This window comes from Ciona robusta, chromosome 10 (genome assembly GCF_009617815.1).
Source record: "Ciona robusta chromosome 10, ASM961781v2".
NCBI classification, from domain to species: domain Eukaryota; kingdom Metazoa; phylum Chordata; class Ascidiacea; order Phlebobranchia; family Cionidae; genus Ciona; species Ciona robusta.
Window position 1 is genome coordinate 4,896,175 of NC_143244.1, and position 24,166 is coordinate 4,920,340.

The 24,166-nt window shown below is 35.6% G+C and overlaps 4 protein-coding genes across 5 annotated transcripts; 3 read left to right on the top strand and 1 right to left on the bottom strand.

The window, feature by feature from the left end:
• Window positions 1-60: 60 nt before the first annotated feature.
• On the bottom strand, window positions 61-2,294 carry LOC149729841 (uncharacterized). Its single transcript, XM_089885921.1, has 4 exons — window positions 2,090-2,294; window positions 1,923-1,981; window positions 965-1,022; window positions 61-757 (listed from the first exon to the last, which is right to left on the bottom strand). The coding sequence occupies exons 1-4, from the start codon at window positions 2,142-2,144 to the stop codon at window positions 216-218; spliced, it is 714 nt and encodes a 237-aa protein (XP_089742047.1). The 5' UTR covers window positions 2,145-2,294; the 3' UTR covers window positions 61-215.
• Window positions 2,295-5,158: 2,864 nt separating this feature from the next.
• LOC149729842 (uncharacterized) lies at window positions 5,159-7,444 on the top strand. The gene is made up of 3 exons (XM_089885922.1): window positions 5,159-5,417; window positions 6,146-6,215; window positions 7,156-7,444. The coding sequence occupies exons 1-3, from the start codon at window positions 5,283-5,285 to the stop codon at window positions 7,293-7,295; spliced, it is 345 nt and encodes a 114-aa protein (XP_089742048.1). The 5' UTR covers window positions 5,159-5,282; the 3' UTR covers window positions 7,296-7,444.
• A 193-nt stretch (window positions 7,445-7,637) lies between these two features.
• Window positions 7,638-17,011, top strand: LOC149729843 (uncharacterized). Its single transcript, XM_089885885.1, has 16 exons — window positions 7,638-7,852; window positions 8,865-8,957; window positions 9,578-9,701; window positions 11,270-11,378; window positions 11,607-11,766; window positions 12,024-12,163; window positions 12,704-12,800; window positions 13,242-13,417; window positions 13,691-13,843; window positions 14,288-14,549; window positions 14,933-15,055; window positions 15,329-15,404; window positions 15,682-15,820; window positions 16,046-16,249; window positions 16,553-16,640; window positions 16,920-17,011. Exons 1-16 carry the CDS (start codon window positions 7,797-7,799, stop codon window positions 16,957-16,959), a joined length of 2,040 nt encoding a protein of 679 aa, XP_089742011.1. The 5' UTR covers window positions 7,638-7,796; the 3' UTR covers window positions 16,960-17,011.
• A 144-nt stretch (window positions 17,012-17,155) lies between these two features.
• Window positions 17,156-23,341, top strand: LOC149729844 (uncharacterized). Of its 2 annotated transcripts, none has more exons than XM_089885912.1 (4): window positions 17,156-20,526; window positions 21,053-21,236; window positions 21,867-21,997; window positions 22,411-23,341. In XM_089885912.1, exons 2-4 carry the CDS (start codon window positions 21,055-21,057, stop codon window positions 23,214-23,216), a joined length of 1,119 nt encoding a protein of 372 aa, XP_089742038.1. In that variant the 5' UTR covers window positions 17,156-20,526; window positions 21,053-21,054; the 3' UTR covers window positions 23,217-23,341. The 2 variants fall into 2 exon arrangements, with proteins under 2 accessions (XP_089742038.1, XP_089742039.1); XM_089885913.1 differs by having other exon boundaries at window positions 17,156-20,522.
• The last annotated feature ends 825 nt before the right edge of the window (window positions 23,342-24,166 follow it).

Below are 24,166 nucleotides of genomic sequence, written 5' to 3' on the forward strand. Positions count from 1 at the left end.
AGGTTGCCCGATGCGTTTACTCAATCCGTCACTCTTACACGGCAATTCATTGCAACATAGTTGGCTATATACATTTATTAAACGAGCATGTAACAAGACGTAGTGCAAAGTAAAATTAACAAAATGTGCACAACAAATATAGCGACAGCCCTACGTGGGCAAAATGTATCTATTATTAAAGTCGCGATGTCCAATGTATTTTCCTATATATACATTTAACTACGTCGGAAAAGAAACGGGATGCTTTCGCCGCGGTCTTCCAGGTAATGAGCAGAAGTATCACGTTTGAATAGGCTGTGCAGATTGCCTCGTTGTTTCGTACCGTCGTTGGAGCTGTCGTCTTCAGGATATTCTTTTGCTTCTGATAATCTTTTAAATAGGCCCTGGAAGTTGGGGTAACGTTTGGGAAGGGCCTGAGCTTCTGAGCTGCGCTTAAACGAGCCCTGTGTCGCTGAATCCCGCTTGAACAAGCCCTGTAGACGAGCATCGCTGCGTTTGAACAAGCCTAGCAGCCCCCGTTTGAAAAGCCCTAGCATACCAGGGCTTCTCTTAAATAAGCCCATACTGTTATAGCGCTTAAACAAGTCTGGAAGATGGGGGTTATGGCGTTTAAAAAGTCCTTGAAAACCAGGGTAACGCTTAAACAAAGACTGGAACGGTTTATCCGACTGGATAGACTCAGCTTGTCCGGGACTGTAATCGTTGTTTTCTTCGTCGCTGTTTCGATTTTCTGACAGGAAAGGATTATCTTCTGCATCTAAAAATACATTTAAATAAAAAAATACTTTTAGTTTAAAAAAGAAAAATATATTTGGCGTAAAAAAAACGGCGGGCACGAAACGTATGAAACACATGTTACGTTTTTTAGGTAAGCTTGCAATGAACTCTAGCAAAGATTTTAAAGATAGTATTTAATTTAACCGATAAACAAATCACTTAAAAGTAATCTATATATAGAACTTACCATCTGTGGAGTTTAATTGATTTGTCCAGTCCAAGAAATTCTCAGGATTCCCGGTACCCTAAAAATATTGGCGTTAATAATTTAGATTAAAATTAACGGTAACTTAATTTGAGTTGGTCTAAAATTCTAAATTATTCAGGTCACATAAGGACCGTTGATGCCGGTGTTTATGACAACGACTGTTATTTGACCGGTCCATGATATAAAGTACGGCATAATTTATTAAAATAAAGTTTGCAGTATTTTAAATTGACTAGCTTTTAGTAGGAACCATCGCTTTAAATGTATTAAACAAACTTTGCAAGCATTTTAAACACGATCAGGATATTTGGATATCATTTGCTAAAAATGTCCCATCTTACCCCACATAACTTAGCCAGAATTCTCCTAAACGCCGTTTTGAAGCTCGAAAAATATTTTAATTTTACCGGAACGGCGTTTCGGTTACTTCTAGCTAAAATTCAGGCAGGAAATTGAAAGTGTCAGCAAAATGTGTTCATTTGGGACAGAGCGCACTTTAACCCAGGTTATAATCAGTTGGTTTGTAATCAGTTTTAGCATTTCCGAAAGCTCTTGTCTGATAAACCTGGCCCTGTGCTGCTATGCACATTACTGTTGAATAAGTTAGGATATACCGTTAACACCTAAATCCCGTATTTCCTGATCGTGTATTGACCAGTTAACACAACTCATTAGAGCCGCGAGGCTCGGTTATATAATCTGTAAATACTCTTTGTCTTCTGAAACAAATGGGAAAAAAAGGAAAATTAAAGCATGTCCTATCTTACCCCACACTACAATATGTCCCACTAATCCGCATAAATACCCCTGAAATACGGACTTTTACATTACATTATTGATCAACATAAAATTTGATTTCTCAAGTTGATAAGAAAATTGTTTGTTTATTAACATATACTCGTTTTGTTTTCAATTGCGTAGTTTTTAATCATCCTACCTCTCTCCGTAGAAGTTGTTTTTCCACAGTGTCAACCGGCACCGCATCAGCTATGTAGCCTGCAAAACAAATTCAAAATTTTTTTGTTATATCAAGTTTCAGGGTTATTAATTGCATTTAAAGATTTTGAGAATTTTTTAAAACTGGTCAGTTACATTTTAACTTACCGAAATAACAGACTACAATCGCAGCCAAAATTGAGAAACTCTTTACCAATTTCATCGTCTTTATTCAAGTTGTAATAAGCTTATAAGTTAACTGCGTAAAAAATATCCAAATTTAGTTTCATAAGAACGCGACAGTCAATTCTGCCAATTAAATTCCACGCGAATCCTGTAGAGTGTGGCCTGTACTCTCTTTGGTTTTAAACTGGCTGAAGTGCGTGCATTCAATCTTTATATAAGCTCTGCAGGCCCGTCGCCTTTTTTGCACTGGCCTTTATAGGTCGCACCGAACTGTCTGAAATATGCTAAATATGTATTCCCGGTGGTTGAATGCGAAATCCCAAACTGAAAGTCTGACGTGCCACTGACTCCCAACATAGCTTTGCACTCAAAAATGCGCAAGTTAAAATTGACCATCTGACAAAACTGTCGTGTTAATGCGCAATACGTACGATTTGAGGTAAACCTACGTATTGGCTGAAGCTAGATTAAACCACAGCGGTGCAAATGTGAAATCTGTTCTTAAACACTTACCATTGATTTCTGATCATTAATCAATGTACATCGGATACTTTCAGGACACTGCTTTTAACTGTTGCCGTTTGTGAATATTTTCACGCGAATACAGTAGTGAACAAAACGCTAGACAGAAAGTCGCATTAACAGCGTTCTCCGTGTTTTACATTCAAACTTAATTAGTCGACACATATACAGCTGTCATTTTTTAAAAATTCTAATCCACGCAATGAAAGGCCTGCTTTTATATTCCCTATAGCCACTTATTTTTACTTAAATATATATTTTATTTATAGTTACTGCTTCCGAATAAATACTAGGGAAGATGGGACACCTTTTCATCTAATTTTTTCGTCACGTTTAGTAGTAAACAAAGAACATTTATAGAATTTTAAAACCGTATCATCACGACTCATATAGACCGTTGTTAATTGTTTAAAACACGATCAGGATATTTAAATATTATGTTCTAAAGGTGTCCCATTTTCCCCCACTCTACCCTACCATATAGTATAGGGTGGGGTAAGATCTTACTTGTTTAATTCTCTTTTCTCGTCATATGGTAAATAAAGAATATTTTTTTTTAAATATATAACTTAGCCGGGCGAATCTAAAATTATCAATTGTTTACGTTAAGATTCAGATAATTTATGATTCTTAGGTGCTAACATGTGTTCCATCATCTTACAGTTATTAACGCTTTCCAAACCACAGCACGCTGTAGGCTATATAAGAATCTTTCGACGGCGGTTAAACGCATTTATGGTCATACTCTGCACGTTCACCTACCGTACTTAATTTTTCAACATACATGATAACTCGTAAGCTGGCAAAAAATCACCCACAAAGTAACATACTTGGTAACTCGTAAGCTGGCACGAGGTGTATGAAACAAAACACCCGTGTTTAACGACTGCCGTTTTATCCGGTCAGGCGAGGATAAAGTAAGTTACATGCATTATTGGAAACTACAAGTTCAACTATATGCAACCTCTTCAATATTTACATTTCAAGGTTGGTCTAGTTTTCTAGTAGTTGCGTCACCGGTATGGAATATAGGATTAAATTCCTGGTAGAAATTTTTATCGATTGCAGTTTTGCTGTTGATTACCTTCTCTTCGTTGTTTTAATATAGTACTGTGGGATAACATGATATTTTAATCAATTAACAACGGTCTATTCGCTGAATGTTATGTGTTTACTATCAAATGGGAATAGAAAATGGCATGAAAAGGTGTCCCATCTCCCCCCGCCCTATATATTTCGATAGCCACATGAATCGGGCGCCGATTGCTTTTACACACTGTATTATGTAGGGTGGGGAAAGATGGGACACCTTTAGCACATAATATCCAAATATTCTTACTGTGTTTTAAACAACTAACAAGTTTATACTGGAGTCTTGAGGTTACGGTTTTATATTTTTTTGAACGTTCTTTGTTTACTACCAAATGGGACGAGATAATAGAACTAAAAGGTGTCCCATCTCCCCCCACTCTGCTATATTATATGCTCATTGAAACACTTTATCACCACTGCCGTATTTATCTTAACAATAAGACGCTTGTAATCTCACAAAATCAAACAGCTATGTTATTAAAATCCATTTTGCATTTGCTACTGTTGTTGCTACATTTCCAAGCGTTAATATTTAATGCACTGCCTCGCCGCCCTTTTCTACGTTCCGGGTATTTAGAAAATCTGAAAACGCAAGAACACGTTTTACGCTAGTGCTTTAGCTGTTTGAAGATGCCTATCTAGTCATACAGTTTTCGATGGCTTTGTAGATACGTAGGTATATGAGCATTCTATTATGTAAACTGAGCTGATGGTTGCTGCTAGTATTAATCGCCAACGGAAAGTAACCTGATAAATCACACTGTACCCCGAAACCAGTCAAAATACGAATTTACTTTACATAAACTTCCAAATTTGAATCTACAGAACGAGATTTTTATCAAAATTAATATTTTAAATGTTAAAACAACTGCATTATGCTTTTTTTGGCTTAATCACTTACAAACACCAAATAAACATACAGTAGAGTGGGAGAAGATGGGACACCTTTAGCACATAATGTCCAAATATCCTGATCGTGTTTTAAACAGTCTATGAGAGTCGTGGGGATATGGTTTTATAATTATTTAAATGTTATTTGTTTACTACCAAATAGGACTAGAAAATATAATGAAAAAGTGTCCAATTTTCCCCCAGCCCTACCATACATAAACTTGTGATGTGAGTGTGACTAACAGGCAAAACATTTGCAACAATACCAAGCGTCAAATTTTCATATAAACAATGAATGACGCACACTCACGCTTTGGTCTCTCTAGCTTTTAATAGGAACTGCATAATATAACAAGCATAAGACGTAGATAGTTTTATGTAGGGAATACCACGAATGTAGTAGTGATTCATAAAGGGTATGACAGTAATAGGTATAGTAGGCGTTTTGTTATTACAACGCTAGTATTAATTATGACTAATACATAAAAATTAAACAAAAATAATTCGTCAGTTGTATCATAACACAGTTATAGAATGCATGAGTTTTTCAACAGGCCGAGTAATGAAGAGTTTACTATCGTATTTTTATTATTGAAGTTAAGGTTAGTGCTGTAAAACACTATATTTGACTATTGGATAAAAAACTGTGTCTGTAAAAGTATAAAGAAAAATGGCGAACGATTCAAAATCAGGCGTAATGTCAAATCTGGACAAGACCATGACAGAAACTTACAAACTTTTCTGTAAATACGATCGGGACAACAGCGAAACATTGGAGGTGTCAGAGCTATTTTTGTTACTTCAGGTACATATGTTCGTTCTGCGGTGTAGTTAGTAGAATTGGGGAAGATGGGACACCTTTTTATTTTATTTTCTTGTCCCATATGGTAGTAAACATAGAACATTCAAAGAATAAAAAACTCATCCTTAGCACGATTCCTATAGACCGTTATTAATTGTTCAAAACATGATCAGGATATTTGGATATTATGTGCTAAAGGTGTACCGCCTTCTCCCACCCTATATATTTTATTGGTAACTCAATGGGTGTATGGCTTGACGCTGTTACCATTGCGGATGTGTGTGTCATAGGGCAAGACAGTTTCTTCAACCCAGTTGCCCACTTGATTACATGCAAGTTACATACATATATGTGTTAAACGGGTACGAGATGTATGAAACAGAACAGCCATGTTATATAGTAGGGTGGGGGGGAAATACAGGGCACCTTTAGCACATAATATTTAAATATTCTGTTTGTGTTTTAGACAAATAACAACGATCTATGGAAGCCGTGAGGACATGGTTTTTATAATTCTTTGGATGTTCTTTGTTTACTACCAAATGGGATAAGAAAATAGAATAAAAAGGTGTCCCATCTTACCCCACTCTACTATAACGACTGTCGCTGTCCTATACCAAGCAAGGATAAAGTTACATTCTTGCGTTCAACATGAAAAGTCCTGTTTTTTTTGCTGTGTAACCCTGTTATGCTAAGAGACTGATAAATATTAACAACATATTCGCTTTAAGGACTGCAAGATTCCAACCAGCGAGGCAGAGGTCAAAAAATGCCTGAAAGCCATGGACACCAATGGGGACGGTAAGTGTATAACGTTAGAATGTGTTTAACATAGGTTACAGCCAAAACCTGTATTCTGTAAAGCTATTGTTTTGTTTTTGCCTGTGTCAGCACATATGTGCGTTTCAGCCATTATCGTGACGTAATTGTGAGCTGGAAATTCGCTTCAGCAGTCTACCGTCTTTAGACATTGTAAACAAAAGACTAATAATAGAAAACGTATGAGAAAATAAATAAACATATCCTGACACAATAACCCCCTCAGTTATGCGACAAGAGTTTTTGTTTCGCTGCGTAGGTAGAAACAAACATATTACTCTAGTAAACAAAATCACGCTGTTGATTTAAAAAAAAGAAATTGTATATATAGTAGAGTGAGGGAAGGATGGGACACCTTTTCATTCTATTTTCTCGTCCCATTTGGTAGTAAACAAAGAGAATTCAAAAATTATAAATTCGTTTCCTCGCGACTCCCATAGACCTTTGTTATTTGTTTAAAACACGATCAGGGTATTTTAATACTATGTGCTAAAGGTGTTTCATCTTCGGCGCCGTGGCATAGTGGTTAGCGTGCCTGCCTATAACCAATAGGTAATGGGTTCAAGGCTCGACGCTGCTACCATTGTGGGCGTATGTGTCCTTGGGCAAGACACTTAACGACAATTGCTCCAACCCAGTAGTCACTAATGGGTTGTCCAAATTATCAGCCATACATAAAAAAAGAAAAATAATCACCCATAAAGTAACATACATGGTAACTCGTAAGCTGGCACGAGGTGGTAACCCCGTGTGATAACGACTGTCGTGTTCCGACCACGCGAGGATAAAGTAAGTTACATTCATTTATTCATCTTCCCCCACGCTACTTTATGTTGTACAAGTCTGCTTACAGTGTACCACATTATACTGCCAATGTCGTTAACTTAGTTATGCTTTAACCTGATTTTCTTACTCATGGTAGGAGTAATGGACTTTATGGAATTCATGACCTTTCTTGGAATGATATACATGATACGGTTATCGAACAAAACAGCCATCGCGAAAGAAATCAAGAATAAAGCGAAACCCCCTCCACCGATAAGAAAAAGCAGCTTGTACTGAAAAAACATTTACCGAAAATATTTGCATTTTACTGACCGTTCTGCCAAAATCCCCGTTTTTTTGATTAAATTAAAGAGTTTTTCCTTTTATTTTATTTGAAAGCAGAACAAAAACATGCATAAAATTAATATAAGAATCAGAAAACTAAATCACAACATCTTACTGGTTCATGAACCTAACAAAATAATGTTTGAAGCAGCATATATCGTTAATACAGAATCTTATACAAACCTCAGTGAATTTTTATAGAACTGTTTAATTCATTATATCATGGGTAATAGTAGGCCAGTTTTGATTGATTATCTCAATTTTTCAACTTATATTTTTCGCTCCCTATATATATTTAAACGGAAATTAACTCGGCAACACTGTAAATCTAACAGAGCGGAAATTTCAATTTTGTTTACTAACAGTTCGTTAAGTTCTCGATAGCGACAAGTTCGTATTCTGTACAGTTCTCGTTTTTAAACATATTTCAAATGTATTAACTTTTTCCGTGATATGCAAACGAACGCTTTGACATCGGGATCCGAGATTCTCTTTCACCCACCAGGCTGGTAAGAATATAAGCGACGTTAAGAATTAAAATATTACGTCATTTTTTATTTTACAATTTTAGTTTTGTACGGACATACGGTTAATAGCTTTTTGTAATTTTTGAGAGTACAGTATAATGTAGATAATTGGGTGCTAGTGAAGACCCCCCACCTTATTTGCTTATCACTAACCCCTATCTATAACCACTAACTACTAACCCCTATAACCACTAACCCCCTAACCATCAACACCTAACCTAGGGGTTAGTGGTTAGCAAAAAAGGTGGGGGGAAAGATTCTTCACTAGCACCGATGATTGTTTGTTCTAAGATTTTATTTTAACCAGTGGCAATGCCACAGTATCATATAGGCTGTACCACCAGACTGCAGAGTATGGCAGGTGCACGCGCGATTTTTTTACAGACTTTCGGTTATGCACGCCACAATTTCTCCTACGCACGCCAAATAATTAAACAAAGAAAAAAATACGTATTAAATTAAGTAAGATTTCCTAACGTGGCTTGAAAATGTACATGCTTTGCACGCAGATTTTTAATGATAGCACGCGCGAAAGCGAAAAATAACCGTCCTGCACGCGCGAGATCTCGTCAGGAACTGCCATACTTTGCAGACTGGCTGTACCATTTCATCACACTGTCTGTATTAAGTGGAACAAAAAGGGAGTTTTACGCATACACATGTAAACATGTTGGGTCATAGCAACACATGCATTATTTTGGGTTAGTACTAATTCTTATCCAGTTTGGGCAGTTCCTGACGTGATCTCACGCGTGTATGATGGTTTTTAATGCGTACACATCATTAAAAATTCACAAGCAATACACATACATTTCCAAATCACGTTACAAAATCCTACTTAAATAGATACAGATTTGATTTTTTGTTTAATTATTTGGCAGGCATAAAACAAACTATGCAGTGCATAACCAAAAGTTTGCAAACAAAATCGCTGTGACCTGCCATATTCTGCAAACCAGGTTCTTATTCAAAATATATATTTATTTTTTTTCAGTAACCCATTTTATGTCCCACCCCTTCCATCAAAAAACTATCATCCATCTAATCCACAGAATCAACCAACAGATGTAAAAGCCATAGCTCTCACGTAAGCATTTATCTACTGTTGCCCATCATTCTTGTTGTGCTGCCTAAAAAGATGTCTAAATCTCCGTTTTAGAAAGGATGAGATAAAAAGTACAAAATTTGGGTACAGTCCATTTAAATTCAGTTTTAATTGAATATACCTTTATGCCATCAAAAATTATTATAAAATTGCTCTTATACGGAATATAAGAAAAACCTAATGTATTAGTCACATAGTCAGGTGAAAAAATAAGACACATTTTTACTCTTTTTCTTTAAATTATTTCAAGTAATTTTGTTATGATTTCAGTTTTAACATGGCCTATACTTCAAAAATACAGTTTTAACATTGATAAACTTAACATTAGAACTTAGCAGGCCCGTATTTTTAAAACATGTGTGCTACCATGTGTTTTAGCACCCTAGTTCTCCACTTTGAAACAAGTTTTAGGTGTCTATGAAAGCCTTGCTAAATTAAAAGCTTCCCTCAAAAAGCCTTCCTAAATTTGATGCATAAGCCTAAAAGTTAAACTGTATTTTTAGTTTTTACAATGTTAATTGACTCACTTCAGATTTGTTAAAAAAATGTGTACCACCTTTCTTAACTGTTGTGTGCCGAATAAAATTTATTTGCACCAACAGACCAGAAAAAAAGAGAAACTTTCACCTGAAAGATAACACATCATACACCCCTTTAAACTACTCATTCTGTAACGATGATGAAGAAAATGTGGATGTAAATGTACCAGAGAAACCTTCTGACCAAGTATGTAGTGTTGTTACAAGTCCTTGTATCTTATTAAGCTTGTACCACTGCATGTGTTACAATGTCTTCGCTCGTATTCTTTTAAAAACTCGCCCTATGTGCCTTGAGCCGTATGCGCTCCTCCTGCTCCTGCTCCCACAAATTCCCTCCCACGCTGATTACTTTCTAAGTCTCCAACGTAGAGACGGGCGTGGTCTAAGTGTAAAGCCAGTACGTACTGTGTCGTGTTAAGAGTCGGACGTTCTTTGCTTTTATATGCAGCTTTATATTACAATACGACTTTTGAACACGGGTGTTTTACAACTTGAAGACTATACAAAAGTGTAACATATGCATTGTGAAATTATAACGTTTAATCTATAAACACATAATGTTCAACAAAGTGAACGCAAGATGAGAGCATCTCTTCTTGGCTGGGCTGTCAAGGGAAGATCTTCCATTCATCACCATAACAGCCCTTTTTGCCTACCTCCGGGAAAGTGGCATGAGGTCCATGTGTTAGCACTCCCTTTGGGTAATGGGCCAACCCTTGCCTAAGTGCTAGGACCTATGGCGTGCCTTGCTGCGGGACCTCACCCACATAAAATAGAATAAACATATAGTCTACTAGACACTTAAAGTTTTTATAATAAAACCAGCTTTTAAAGACTTGGTCTAGGTCAAAATCTATTGCATGTATTTCACTCAGCACTGAATTCTAATATTAAACAATGTTAATGCTACTGAATGGCATTTCCCACCTTAGAAAAGCACCTCATTTCCGTTTTAATTAAATAGATAAGAAAATGTCAACCCCTTTAAGTAAAGGGGAAACATAAATATTAAATAAGGTGAACATAAGAAACTAAACTTGATGATTTGTATATTTTTACTTTGTCTTATTGCTTAAAATGACTCTTTTTCAACTTTTTGTTGCTTTAAATGTCACTGTTCTTATTCAAAAGTAGCCATTACCTTTTATTCTTCCCACTCTCATGGATTACGCATGCCAAGTTTTTGTACTGATACTGATAGTACAAAATATGATGTACATGTATAGTGGTTCTAGCAATGTTTGACAGAGGTGTTCCCTGGAATATGTTTAGCTAATAGTTTCAAAGCATCGTGTTGATATGTCACTTTGTGCGCATATTATGGTAACATCGATTTCACTTTTTCTGCGTTAATAACAAATTTATGCGTCTGTTGTTGTAGCACAGTTGGTTAGTGCGCCTGCCTCTAACCAAGAGGTAATGGGTTCAAGGCTCTTCGGTGCCACCATTGTGGGCGTATGTGTCTTTTTAGCAAGACACTTAACAGCAATTGCTCCAACCCCAAAATTCACTTTAATAATAAAGAATAATCACCCACAAAGTAACATACTTGGCAACTCGTAAGCTGGCACGAGGTGTATGAAACAGAACATTTGTGTTTAAAGACTGTCGTTTCTCGGCCATGCAAGGATAAAGTAAGTTACATTTATTCATACGCGTAATAAAGTCATTTCTTTACAAAGGCTTTAACCAGATAAGCAGACTGTTTGTTACCTACTATTTTTTAACAAGTTTTTTCTATTTGTTTTTATGCAGGTTAAACAGCATTGGATACCACAACCAAAAAAGCAGGCACCGATATCAACCACTAGAATTCCTATCCCCAAATCTACACCGTCGATTCATGGTGGTTATTCAGATACTGGTATGCTAACTGTAATTTACAACTCTAAATTATTTTAACCTTTTTTCACCACTATTCTACTAAATTAATATAGTTACAAATAAAGGCTATTCAGTTAAAAAGTTATAAATAACAGTATTTAATATTAGTACACTTTTTAACAATTAATATTTATTTTTAAAAATGTAACTTTAATAATAAAAATGCACCCTAAAATGTTTTTTTTATATTATTTTACACATATTTTAGATTCTCACCACAAAAGCAAAATGTCACAAAATATAACCAGCAACTCAAGAGCGCCCTCCAGGGATAGTCGAGCTATTTCTGTTTCATCAATTTCAGCTCCCGTCCCAAAAATGACGTCAACTCAAAACTCAAAGGACAAAGTCAGTCCTAATATTTCCATGTAAGTACCAAGTATGTATTAGTTATAGCATACTAATATAGATACATATAGGTTTTTCAAAACATAAACTAAATAGAGCTATTTTTCAATATATGGATGCCAAAATTACCTAATTTATACAGACCATAAAAACGTATTATTTTTTATTTCCTAATAATATTGGCAAAAAATATTTTAAGACTCAATTTATTTGTTTTTTCAATTCTTATTCATGGGTTGCAAATTACTGAAATTAATATCATTTCTATGTTTTCAAGGTTGGTTAAAAGGTTCCGTCACGGGAAACCGCAGCCCCCTAGTGCTCGGAAGTTATCCAACACCTCTTCTACCTCATCTAGTGACAAAAGCAAGTACGAATGGATGTCAACAACAATTCCGTCATCGCAATCAATTAGTGGTAATTTCGATTTTATTAAATTGATTGTAACTTACTTTATCCTTGCATGGCCGGAAAATGTCAGTCGTTAAACACGAGTGTTCTGTTTCATACACCTCGTGCCAGCTTACGAGTTACCATGTATGTTACTTTGTAGGTGAATATTTTTCATATTTTTAATGTGTTGCCGATAGTTTAGACAACCTATTAGTGACCACTGGGTTAGAGCAATTGCCGTTAAGTGTCCTGCCCAAGGAACCATATAATAGCAGCATTAAGCCTTGAACCCATTACCCCTGGGTTAAAGGCACGCTAACAAATTGCGGCGCCCGGTTCTGTATAGGTGAGGTCCTGTTATAGGCACCAAACTTTTTAAAAATGCACGAGAGGTAGCAAGCAGAGATAGTTAAAAAAACATTCTTTTAAAACAAATTTGATGCTCATGTTTGCAAATAAAGTGCCGAAAATTTTATTCCTGTCATGTAACCATTATGTTGGTACAAAGTAATGGGTAAACATTGTATTTGTTTAAGTAGTTAAAAATATTTTATTTTTCTTCAGCTGTAGCAGAATCCAGCAGTTTAGAAGAAATAAATGATGTGTTTGATTCCAGTCTTGCTGAACTACAGAGTCAAGTGGATCAATTACTTAAACAAAGGTGATTTTAGTTACAATTTGCAGTTTATAACAGTGCTAATGCTAATATGCAATGATATGGTTATATATAGTAGGGTGGAGGAAGATGGGACACATTTTCATTTTATTTTCTTGTCTTTTGGTAGTAAACAAAGAACGTTCAAAGAATTATAAAATCGTATCCTCAAGACTTCCATAGACCGTTGTTAATTGTTAAAAACATGATTAAAACACTGTTACTAATTAATAGGCATATGCGTCGTTTGACAAGTCACTTTGCGCCAAAAAACGCAAAAGAGTTACATTTTACTGTTAGGTGTTTATTTTGTTTTTTTATTGGTTTTGTGTCTGTTTCACTTGTTAGTATTTTTTAAAAAATTGAATAATTATAATTCTCATATTTACACTTTTTGTTTTTTAACTATAAATATGTTACTTTTCATGTGAATATTATTTTTAACAGCGAGACCCCACAATCTTTACTCACCCCTGTCCCAACCCCAATTTTCACCCCGGAATTCCCCAGTTTTAACCCCACACCCACCCCACCCATGTTACAACCCATGGAAAACATATCATCAGCGAAAACTCCTCATATGGTCCCAAGCTTCGCATACAAACCCCAGGCACCACAGCAAGGTATTTTTAACTCAACAAACACGTGAGCAAATTATATTTATATAACCGTATCCTCAAGACTTTAAAACAGCGTTGTTAGTTCTGCAAAACAAGATTAAAAACTATTACCACTTTATTTTGTTTGTTTTTTTCAAGTATTGATTTATGTTTAATAAAATAAGTTTCAACTTTTGATTGAACTATTTTTAAATTGACATTTTTTCCAAATTTTAAATTTTTTTAAATTAAAAAAAAATCTAATTTTTCAAAATATAATTGAAGTTTTATTTTCAGTTCCCGTTGCTAAGCAACCAGAGGAGCCATTTCCTCCTCGTATCCTAGTCCAAGATGACATCCTTCAGCAGTGGAGGTTGAAAAGGAAGATGGAGATGGCAAGAGCAACATCTGCAACATCCAGGGATCAAATTTGGAGCTCGTGCCACAGAGGTAGAAACCCACTTATAGTTTAAGTATATGAAAAAATGAATGAATGAATGTAAATTGCTTTATCATCGCGTGGCCGGAAAACGACAGTCGTTATCAATCGGGTTTAACACCTCGTGCCAGCTTACGAGTTCCCATGTATGTTACTTTGTGGGTAATTATTTTTTGGGGGGATTTTTTTTTATGTATGGCTGATAATTTAGACAACCCATTGGGTTTGGAGCAATTGCCGTTAAGTGTCTTGCTAAAGGACACATATATATAGTAGGGTGGGGGAAGATAGGACACCTTTAGCACATAATATTAAAATATCCTGATTTTTTGAAACAATTAACATCGGTTCACGGGAGTCGTGAGGATACGTTTTATAATTCTTTAAATGTTCTTCGTTTACTACCAAATAGGACGAAAAAATCTACTTAGCACAATTTCTATCTTATTGAACAGAAGCACCACAGAGCTGTAGTATACGCCACAGTGACAGTGTCAACTACCCAGAGGCAGAAAAACCTTACACCCCCTCCTGCTCGCCACGCAAAGCAGAACCACCCCACCAAGTCTTAGAACCACGAAAATGCACAAAAAGTGTCGGCGTGTCCGTCGTGCCAACTTCGTGCGCAGAAACGCAAACCACACCAAAATCTTCAAACGAAAATTCAGTTGTTTCAATAAATGATTTTAGAACTGATTTTTCAGTCTCTATGCACAGGTAACATAAACTTACAAAATCTAAGTTAACTTGTAAAAAATTCCGCGAATCTAACCCTGATCTAATGCTCATAAAGTTGAATGATTCTTGTTTAGTAAAATACAGTAATGATATGGTGCTAGGAAAATGTAACCAACAATCTATGTGAATTAGAAGATGACGATGCCATTTAGGCCAAATATATTTCTCTGTTAGTATTACTACTATTGGTTGGTCTTAATTTTTGTTCGGTATGTTTTTGTTCATTTTTATGAATTTAAATTTGTATTAAACAAATTTTTTCCGACTTTTTTAAGGAAAAATAAATGATCATATTATTACAACAACAACTGTGTTGGCTCAGTTTTCAAGTCATTTTTTTTTTATTTGTTGTTTATTTCTAGAGTTACAGTTGTGGATGGCTCCACTGGAACACATGACCTTTCACCTTTAAGTTCAAAGGTCATGACCCGAAGTGACCCTGACATGTTTGATGAAGGGTCAACACACTCAAGGTCAAACCAGAGGTCAATAGATTTAAACTCAAAATTTGTATTTTTTTTAAATAAATGCATTTTACTAACTTATTGCAACTGATTCTTCTTCTTGTAGTGGCCAACTTTAGAAGGTATGACATAAATGTTTCTTTTCATACATTCTGTGCCTGCTCATTTTGCCGAGCAATAAGCAGTCTACACAACCATATTATTGCCTACTGAAAGTCCCGTTTATTTAGCATGTATTTAATTTTAATATTTTTTGATTATGCTTAGGTTATGAAAAGTTTTTTTATTTTAAAGAAATATGAAAAAAGTTGAAAGTTTGAAAAAGAAAGCGAATCTCCCTCACTCCCCTACTACTTCAGTAGTAAAACAAGTAAGAAGATACTTTAGATGCTCATATAATGCTTTCTGGTCTTTACTTTTTTGTGTAGTAATCATCACTTATGCTTACTATTATCACTTTTAATATAAGTGTTTTATCCTCTACCTTACTTTAAGCTAAAAAATTTTCCACCATGTAGGATTGTAGGACCTTGCCCACACAGAATAGAAAAACGTACGTTTACATTAAAACTGCAAGAATTATATAAAAAATTACCCACAGTTCAAAATTTTATTACCAAACAAAATGTTATTATTTTTAATCCCAGGTTATAGGAACTCATTTATTCGATGCAGCAACAGATGTTTTAACTCCAGGAAGAACCGAAGGCTCATCTGATGTTTATTTTGATTCTTCAATATCTGACCACAGTATGTCTACTGCACCTACAACTCAAACTAAAAAAGGTTTAAAATTGGAAATTTTTAAATAAATACCCTCGATTTATTCTTTACCTGGACCAGGACCTCACCCAAAAAGGACCTCACTCATAAAGAATAAAAAAATACCATTTTTAAAAGACATTGTCTTATATAAAGATTTTTAATACTGCAAAAAATTATCTTTTTTTATTCTAAATCGGAACAAAAGCTGCAAAATTTATAATTTTATTTTTTAATATTTTTTTTTAGTCCCAGATGATCAGTCCTCCTCTTCCTCGCATCCTGGATCATTAACTCTTCTTCCAAACTCCCAAATACCTCCAGACCCCCTTCCCAACATTCAATCTCTGGATGCTGCATCCACTGCTCCCGGATCTTCAAAGAAACAGGGATCAATTCAATCCTCATCTGAAGTGGAGGACCCTCAAGATATTTTGGACTCCATACTTGACAGTAATAAAAACTGTAATAAAATTTACACAAGGAAAAAAAAAAGGAATAAAAAACTTTGTAAAAATAAAATTCATGTATTTTCTTTGTATTTAGACCAAATATTCCTTGTGTAATGTTTATTAAACTATTCTGTATTTTTTCTGACATTTTTTACTAAATAAATATATATTATATATATATATACATAAATATATAAAGTTCTATATTTTTTAGTTATTCTGTCTTTTTCTAGTATATTGTTTAGAAAATATTTTTCTCGCATTTTTTGTAATTTTTTTTTAAAATATTTTTCTTATATTTTAGACATTCGAAATGACCCTGGGGTATTTCCCGACGATCCAGTGCTGACGTCACTGCGACAGCAACGTCAAAAGTATTTGGACGAGTTGACGTAAGTGTGTTTACATTTAATACGTCTATTATAATACATATAGTATAGTAGTACTGTGAGTGTGGGGTAAGATGGGATACAATTAGCACATAATATCCCATATTTCCCAATCGTTTTTTTAAGAATTAACAAGGTTTTTTTGCGTCTTCGTGCTGCAGTTATATAATTCTGTAACTATTTTTGTTTACTACGAAATAGGACGAAAAAATGTCCCATCTTACCCCACCCTACTATATTATCTATATACAGATTTTCATTTCTAACAGTTGCTTTTTACAGATCCATAGACGACCAGCTGTCCAGACTACAGAAGCATTAGATATTTATTTTTCAATGATCTAAATCTAGAATATATTTTTTATTAAAATGCACTACGTTTCCTTAAAACACAGAAATCTATCAGAAATATAAAAAAATTCAGGTTGCTTAGTTTTAGTATAGGGTGGGAGAAGGTAGCACACCTTTTCATTCTATTTTCTTGTTCTATTTGGTAGTAAACAAATCACAATTAAAGAATTATAAAACCGCGTCTTTATCACTTCCATAGACCGTTGTTAATTGTTTAAAACATGAAGGTATTCCATCTTACCCTAAAGTACTATACTAAACAAAAAATAGTTACAAAATTATAAAACTACATATCCTCACGTCTCTAAAAAAGTGTCGTTAAATTTTAAAACTCTGTTAGGAAATAAGCGCTTCGTACCCCGCGGTACTATATAGTAGGGTGGGGAAAGAGGGGACACCTTTAATACATAATATCCAAATAGCCTGATCGTGTTTTAAACAATTAACAACGGTCTGTGGAAGCCATGAGGATACGGTTTTATAATTCATTGAATGTTCTTTGTTTTCTAACCAATGGAAAGAGAAAACTAAACGAAAAGGTGTCCCACCTTTCCCCCACTCTACTCTATTTTAATTAAAACTAGGCCCAGTCAGTTCTTAGTAAATACGGTTTAAATCTTTTGTGGAATTGAGGCATATTACGTTTGTTTTCGACTGTCAGTATATTGCTGGTGATTTGTGACGCAAAAGTAAGAATAGACAGACAAGTACGTCATAATAGTTATTGTGTGGTTAAAAATATATGACTATCTGATTGACCCAAAACAACTTTAATTCGGATACTGTCGTTTTTACCTGGTTTAATTAAATGAGTTATTGTGTGGTTAGGAATATATGGGTATCTGATTGACCAAAAGCAACCTCGATTCGTATGATGATTTTGACACGCTAAACAGCATACAGTGTCATATATTCTATTTCGTGATGAGCTCTTTTGTCTTTGGTTACAATGGCATACTTGGTTCAAACAGCTGTTTCATCACGTTAATATTGGTTTCACTTAACTCTAAAGAGTTACTGTACGCCAGCATTTTTATGCTTTAAAATTTTAAAAGTTGCTGCGTTTTATGGACATGATTCGTATTTTCTCGTTTTTTTTCTGATAGAATACAGAGTTTGTTCGGTGCGTATCGGCTTATAAGATCTTGCCAACAAAACATAGAACAGAATATGCTTTTATATGTACTTCTATAATCAGACAGTTCTGGTTTTGAATTATAGGAGAGTGGGGAAAGGCGAGACACCTTCATCACATAATATCCAAATGTCCTGATCCTGTTTTAAACAATTACCAACGGTCTATGGGAGTTGTGAGGATACGGTTTTATAATTCTTTGAATGTTCTTTTTTTACTACCAAATTGGACAAGAAAACAAAATGAAAAGGTGATATCCAATCTTCCTCCAGCCTGCTATATAAACTCTTGTGGGTATCTTTGCCGCTAATGTTCAAAACGAACACTTTACAATACTTCCGGGTTCTTAAGCGATGATGACATGGTCCACTGTCTTTCTTCAACGCTGTAACTTCTGGGCGTAAAATTCTCATTTTCATTGTTTACAGCGAACCAGTCTTTCGTCATGTTCAAATTATCCCTTGTCGTAAGCAAATGGTTAGGGCGATCCATCATAGGTTTTATTACGGCTCAAATTTGCTACAAACGATCGAATAATTCGGACCACCGTGTCAGCTACTCTGTATATACCAGGTGCTCCTTATCTTGTCATTATATCAGCCGAGATACGGAGCCTCAGTTATGGCCGTAGGGCAGAATTTTGGCTTCGAAATAATGCAGGTTATCATCTGTTTCACACAGAGCAGACGCAGTACATTTGTTATGTAATACAATAGCGTGTATGTAATACACTGTGAGAACTGTACAGGTACAAAAATGGATTGTCATTTTGCACCTGAAAAAACAGTCCGAAATATTTCTTGTTTAGTCTTTCCTGTCATATTCTCAGCCTGAGCGGAGAAATAACAAGTCTACATACCAGATTATGGTCACAAAGAACCACATGCTAATCCCAACTAATTACCAAACAGAAAGATTCACTCATCGTTTTGAATTAAACCAGCTCACAAATTGTAAACACAAACCATAATTAAGGGTCGGCTTGGGAGCGAGTCTCTCCGGATAACGATCTGCGTTTCCGTTTTCAAAACAAATTGTTTTTCGAATGCTCATTTATAAACGGCGAGAGAAAAAAATACCTTTGTACCGCAAACTCGAAAAGCGTTTTCAGAAAGGGATTAAGCGAAATACTGTTACATGTCTAATCTTGATGGATTAGCTGCGCGATTTGGAAGAAAATAACGTTTCAAGTGTTCGATTATCGGCTGATTATTATAGCGATGATTGGCACCATATTTGGCAAGTTTAGTTGCTTAATTTATCACGTTTTGAACAACCTGAGTGACGTATTTTGACGCTGTAATAATTTTGACCTAATCTGTTAACACATTCGGGCTGTTTTCGTATCAATCAATACATATAATGCGATTCAATTACATCCATAACTCAATAACGCACAAAACGTCCGTGTGTGACATTTTGAGCGAAAACTATACAGAGCTCAATAATAAGCTTTTTAAACCTTACAACCACGGAATTTTATCTTACCATAGCATATGTAATAGTGTCTAAACCACCAAAAAATCAATAAAATCTCTTAGAAATTGAGGTAAACCTTTTAAATCGGGCCACCCATGCCGAGAGAAGTACATATTTTGTCCAACCGCTCATATATCCCCGGGCCGAATTAAAGGCTTTTCTGCTATCGGCCTCCCAGGAGCCAGCAATGATCAAAACCTGTTACGAATCGCTCTACACTTCAAAGTTAAGACTTTCAGTAATCTAAAACTTGATGGCACTTGGCGTCATAATACGCCCACGCTGTTTTTATTGAAAACGCATAAGTTATGCTAAAATGTGTATTGTTTTATTATTATAGCGCATTCGATTTTAATAACGTTTTAATTAAACGGGAGAGATAAATGTGACGCAAACTTATTTTCTGCAATAAAAGGGACGTATATTTATACACATGTGTTTAAATATCACAATCCTCAAACACGCGGGGAGCATAACTAAATTAACAAAAACACGTCACCGCATATGTCACAACAAAATAACATAATATCAGCGCAGCTAAAATGTTTCAAAATGTTTGGATAGCGAGTCTGAAAAGTGAATTTTAATCAGTAATGATAGATTGCATAACCAAGGTTTCGCAACGACGTTTTTAGCAACGTATCGCAAGATACAAAGGCATTAAGGCCAGCGGCTAAAGCAAATCTTTTCTTTGCGCTCCGAGCACAAACACAAGATCATGCGGTTACGCGGTCTTCTGCGTGTGTGGTCCCCGGCCGTCTTCTGTTTCGGATAAACACCCGACGAGCTATAAGCTGAAGCGGCTGCGAGGACCGTACATTTGGTCGCAGACGCTCGTGGAAGTTTCAAAAATTTCATAAAAAAATTTTTAAAGAAAATTTTTAACAGTCAAAAATTGCAAGAAAGTTTTGAGCATCAGTGTAGGTGATGAGTTTTTGTAGTTATGTAAACTATTGTTATTAAAAAGAATTGGAAGAATGTTAAATTAAACGAATCAGCAAAATAGAGAATACAGTACAGTGGGGGAAGATAGGACACCTTTAGCACATATTATCCAAATATCCTGATCGTGTTTTAAACAATTAACAACGGTCTATTATGTGAATTGTGAAAATACGGTTTTATAATTCTTTGAATGTTCCCTGTTTACTTCCAAATTGGGCGAGAAAATAGAATGAACGGATGTCCCATCTTCCCCCACCCTACTATATATGTTAGGGTGGGGTAAGATAATTTTAGCCCCGCGACTCTCAAAACGTGTTGTTAATTGTTAAAAACACGATCTAGAAATATTGGGTTTAGGTGCTAAAGGTAATTCAACTTACCCCACAGTACCACAACTTGCACTTTTACAGATTTTAAAAGTGTATCATAAAAAAACGAATAGTAACTCTATGAGATCGTATTAAGTCCAGTTGAAAACAAACTAAATTATAGTTTTGTAAAACAGAAATGGATCTGACCTCAGAAATTTCAAATCAGACTGCACTTGCCGAGTTTGATACCGTTGCAAGGTCTATGGACAAATGGAAAGACGTTGAGGACGTGCGGCCTCCTTATTCTTACATCGCACTCATAGCAATGGCAATTTATAGAAGCAAGAAACGAAAAGAAACACTGAACGGAATCTACCGGTAATATAGGATAATTTATTTATTTAAGCAGTTTTTGGTTAAATCCTATATTTCCTAATCGTGTTTTAAACAACTAACCAACTGTTTTAGAGTAGCGCCCCCACGGTTATTTAATGCTGTAAATATACTTTGCTTACTACCAAATGAAACGAAAAAAAAGGAATCCCATTTGGGGGTTTGGACAGCACTATATATGTTGCTGCAATTCGCTAAGGCTTGCATAACGTGTGATCACATAGTGCCGGGTCGCAGTTTGAGACTGAGTGCTCGCCCCTAAATCGGATACTGTGTTCGAGGCTCGATCTCGTGAATTAAGCTGTAGGAGGACACGAGATGTATAGCATATTAAGGCATGCTGTAATAAAGTCTGTTACAGTACTGCGGGGTAAAATGGAATGCCGTTAGCGTCTAAATCCCATATTTCCCAATCTTGGTTTATACAATTAACAATACTCTTTTAGAATGGCGGGGCAACGATTATAATTATGTAAATATACTTGCCTTGCTACCAAATGGTACGAGCAAAAATCTATATCTTACCCTATACCTATTCCAGCACCAATATTTGCAGTTGCCCCTGGTGTACTAAACTAAACAACGGTCTTGGTTAAAATTACTTCGATATTTCAGATTTATATCGAATAATTTTCCCTACTATCGTCGCAACCACCGTGCATGGCAGAATTCCATCAGACACAACCTGTCACTCAACGCTTGCTTCGTAAAAGTTAGCAGAGAGAGGGAAGACCCACCGGGAAAAGGTTCGTGGATAAAACGGACTTGTGTTTTTGATTTGTGGTCAAAATTTCAGACCTTTAACATATCAGCGAGACTCTAAAATATTAGCGATTCGAAATATTTTTTCGTTTCCACCCGAAAAGTGTAACAAAAATTTGTAAAAATGACCTTAAATTTGAAAATGTTACACGTCAATGACATACCGTCGCTGTTCGCGTACAATACGCCCATATTTAAAGTATAAACTGGTACGCATCTATGGCAGTTTAAAACCAATTAAATCGCTATGTTACGCTGCTATCGTGGATTATTTTTTGCAACTTTAATTGGGTAAAACAGGGAATAGCTTCGTGCCCGTCTATGTTTTAAAAAATACGCGCACTTTTATATTTTACAATAAATGTACTATGGCTCATATAAGTCAATGTTACTTCAGGTCACTACTGGACTTTCGCTGATGGCTCCCCAGAGGTATTTGCTTTGTTCGAAAACCACCTTAACGGAGATTCGGAGGAGCAAAAGTCTCCCGCATCCGAGGATCAATCTTTATCTTCTCCAGACACCGATCCCCAAACCTCTGAGCTGTTGCCAAACATTTTTCTAAAGAAACCCGACCCTTTGGTTCCCAATGTTGCGGAAAATTCGCGAAATTTGACACATACTAACAGTAATTGCGGAAAGCGAAGGCGATCCGATTTCTCAATCGATTCAATTCTTGAAAACCAATGCAAAAGGTCTTGTTTTAAAACTTCAAGCCAGGGTACTCCTACCGAGTGCCACACTTCTAATTTTCATAGCCCAGCTACTACGTCTATTTTTGCACCCGTGACTTCAACCAGTGATAACGTCCAGCGACCCACAGCACGGTACCAGCCACCGAATTCTGGGAAAGTGGAAAAAAGACGAACAAAAAAGCCGGCTTACCACTGCTTAGACGGCCGATTCGCATCAAAATTAAACCCAAAACAAATGCTTTTTGTCCCCAAACCAGCTACACCTATTGACAACCGCCATTTTTGTTATGTACCAACGTATCCTTTATGCGGTGAACAATGCTGGTATTGTGACGTCGGTGCACATTCGTACACTCAACAGAATTACTCTGCGAATTTCGCCCTAGCCAGAGAAAAACATTTGAAATCACTTCTTTTGGGTCTTAAGCCGCAATTTGGACAGTATAATCCACATATACCAGCAATTAACCGCTTTACCTACCCAATGCTTCAGACTTTTCCGTGGTAACTCGTTCTGACCTAATCTAAAACGCGTTTTCATTTTGGCTGCTACACGTATTACCGTTTTATAATTGCGTGATATTCACATAATACTCTTTTGTAGCAAAATATATATTACAGACATAAAGCATATTTAGTAAATACTTAAAAACACAGGTATGTTTGTTTGGTTACATTTTTACTAGGTTACAATTTGAGCTTCAACTTATTTTGACCATAATATAGAGACTGTTTATACGTAGGATATAAACACAAGTTCAACTTCATGTGATACGCATGGTTTATATAGTCCACGCCACAGTGAGAAAAAAAGCATGATTGGAAATATAGTATAGTGGGGGAAGACGTGACACTTTTGGCACATAATATTCAAACATCCTGATCGTGTTTTTAAACAATTAACAACGGTCTATGAGAGTCGCGAGGATACAGTTTTATAGTTCTTTAAATGTACTTTGTTTTACTGCCAAATTGGACGAGAGAATGATCGATGTCTTATCTCCCCCTCCTTTATATTCAAACAGATTAAAACCATAATATCCAAAGAGATTGGTTTTAATCTATTTGCTTATATTGATACAGAAGTGTTTAGAAGTTTCAACTGATTTTACAATTCAGACACATTTAACATCGGCTAATTGTCAATCTAACCTAACAGTGACAACTAAAGCATGATGTAATATTCTACTTCGGTCTAAATTGACACAATTATAACCGTAGCCTCGCGACTTTAAAACAGCGTTGTTATTGGGCACGTAGTGACCATATTATACATCATTTTCGTCGAACAGTTGGTCTTTTTTATTTTCGGTATATCTTAATAATTAGTTATCGCAATTAACCTTTAATGTCTTGACGAAACCAAATTAAATTAAACATATACATAAATTCTGGAAGAATTCTTCAGATTTATAACCGCTTATAATTCAAATCCAAAATCGCGAAACGTTGTGAACT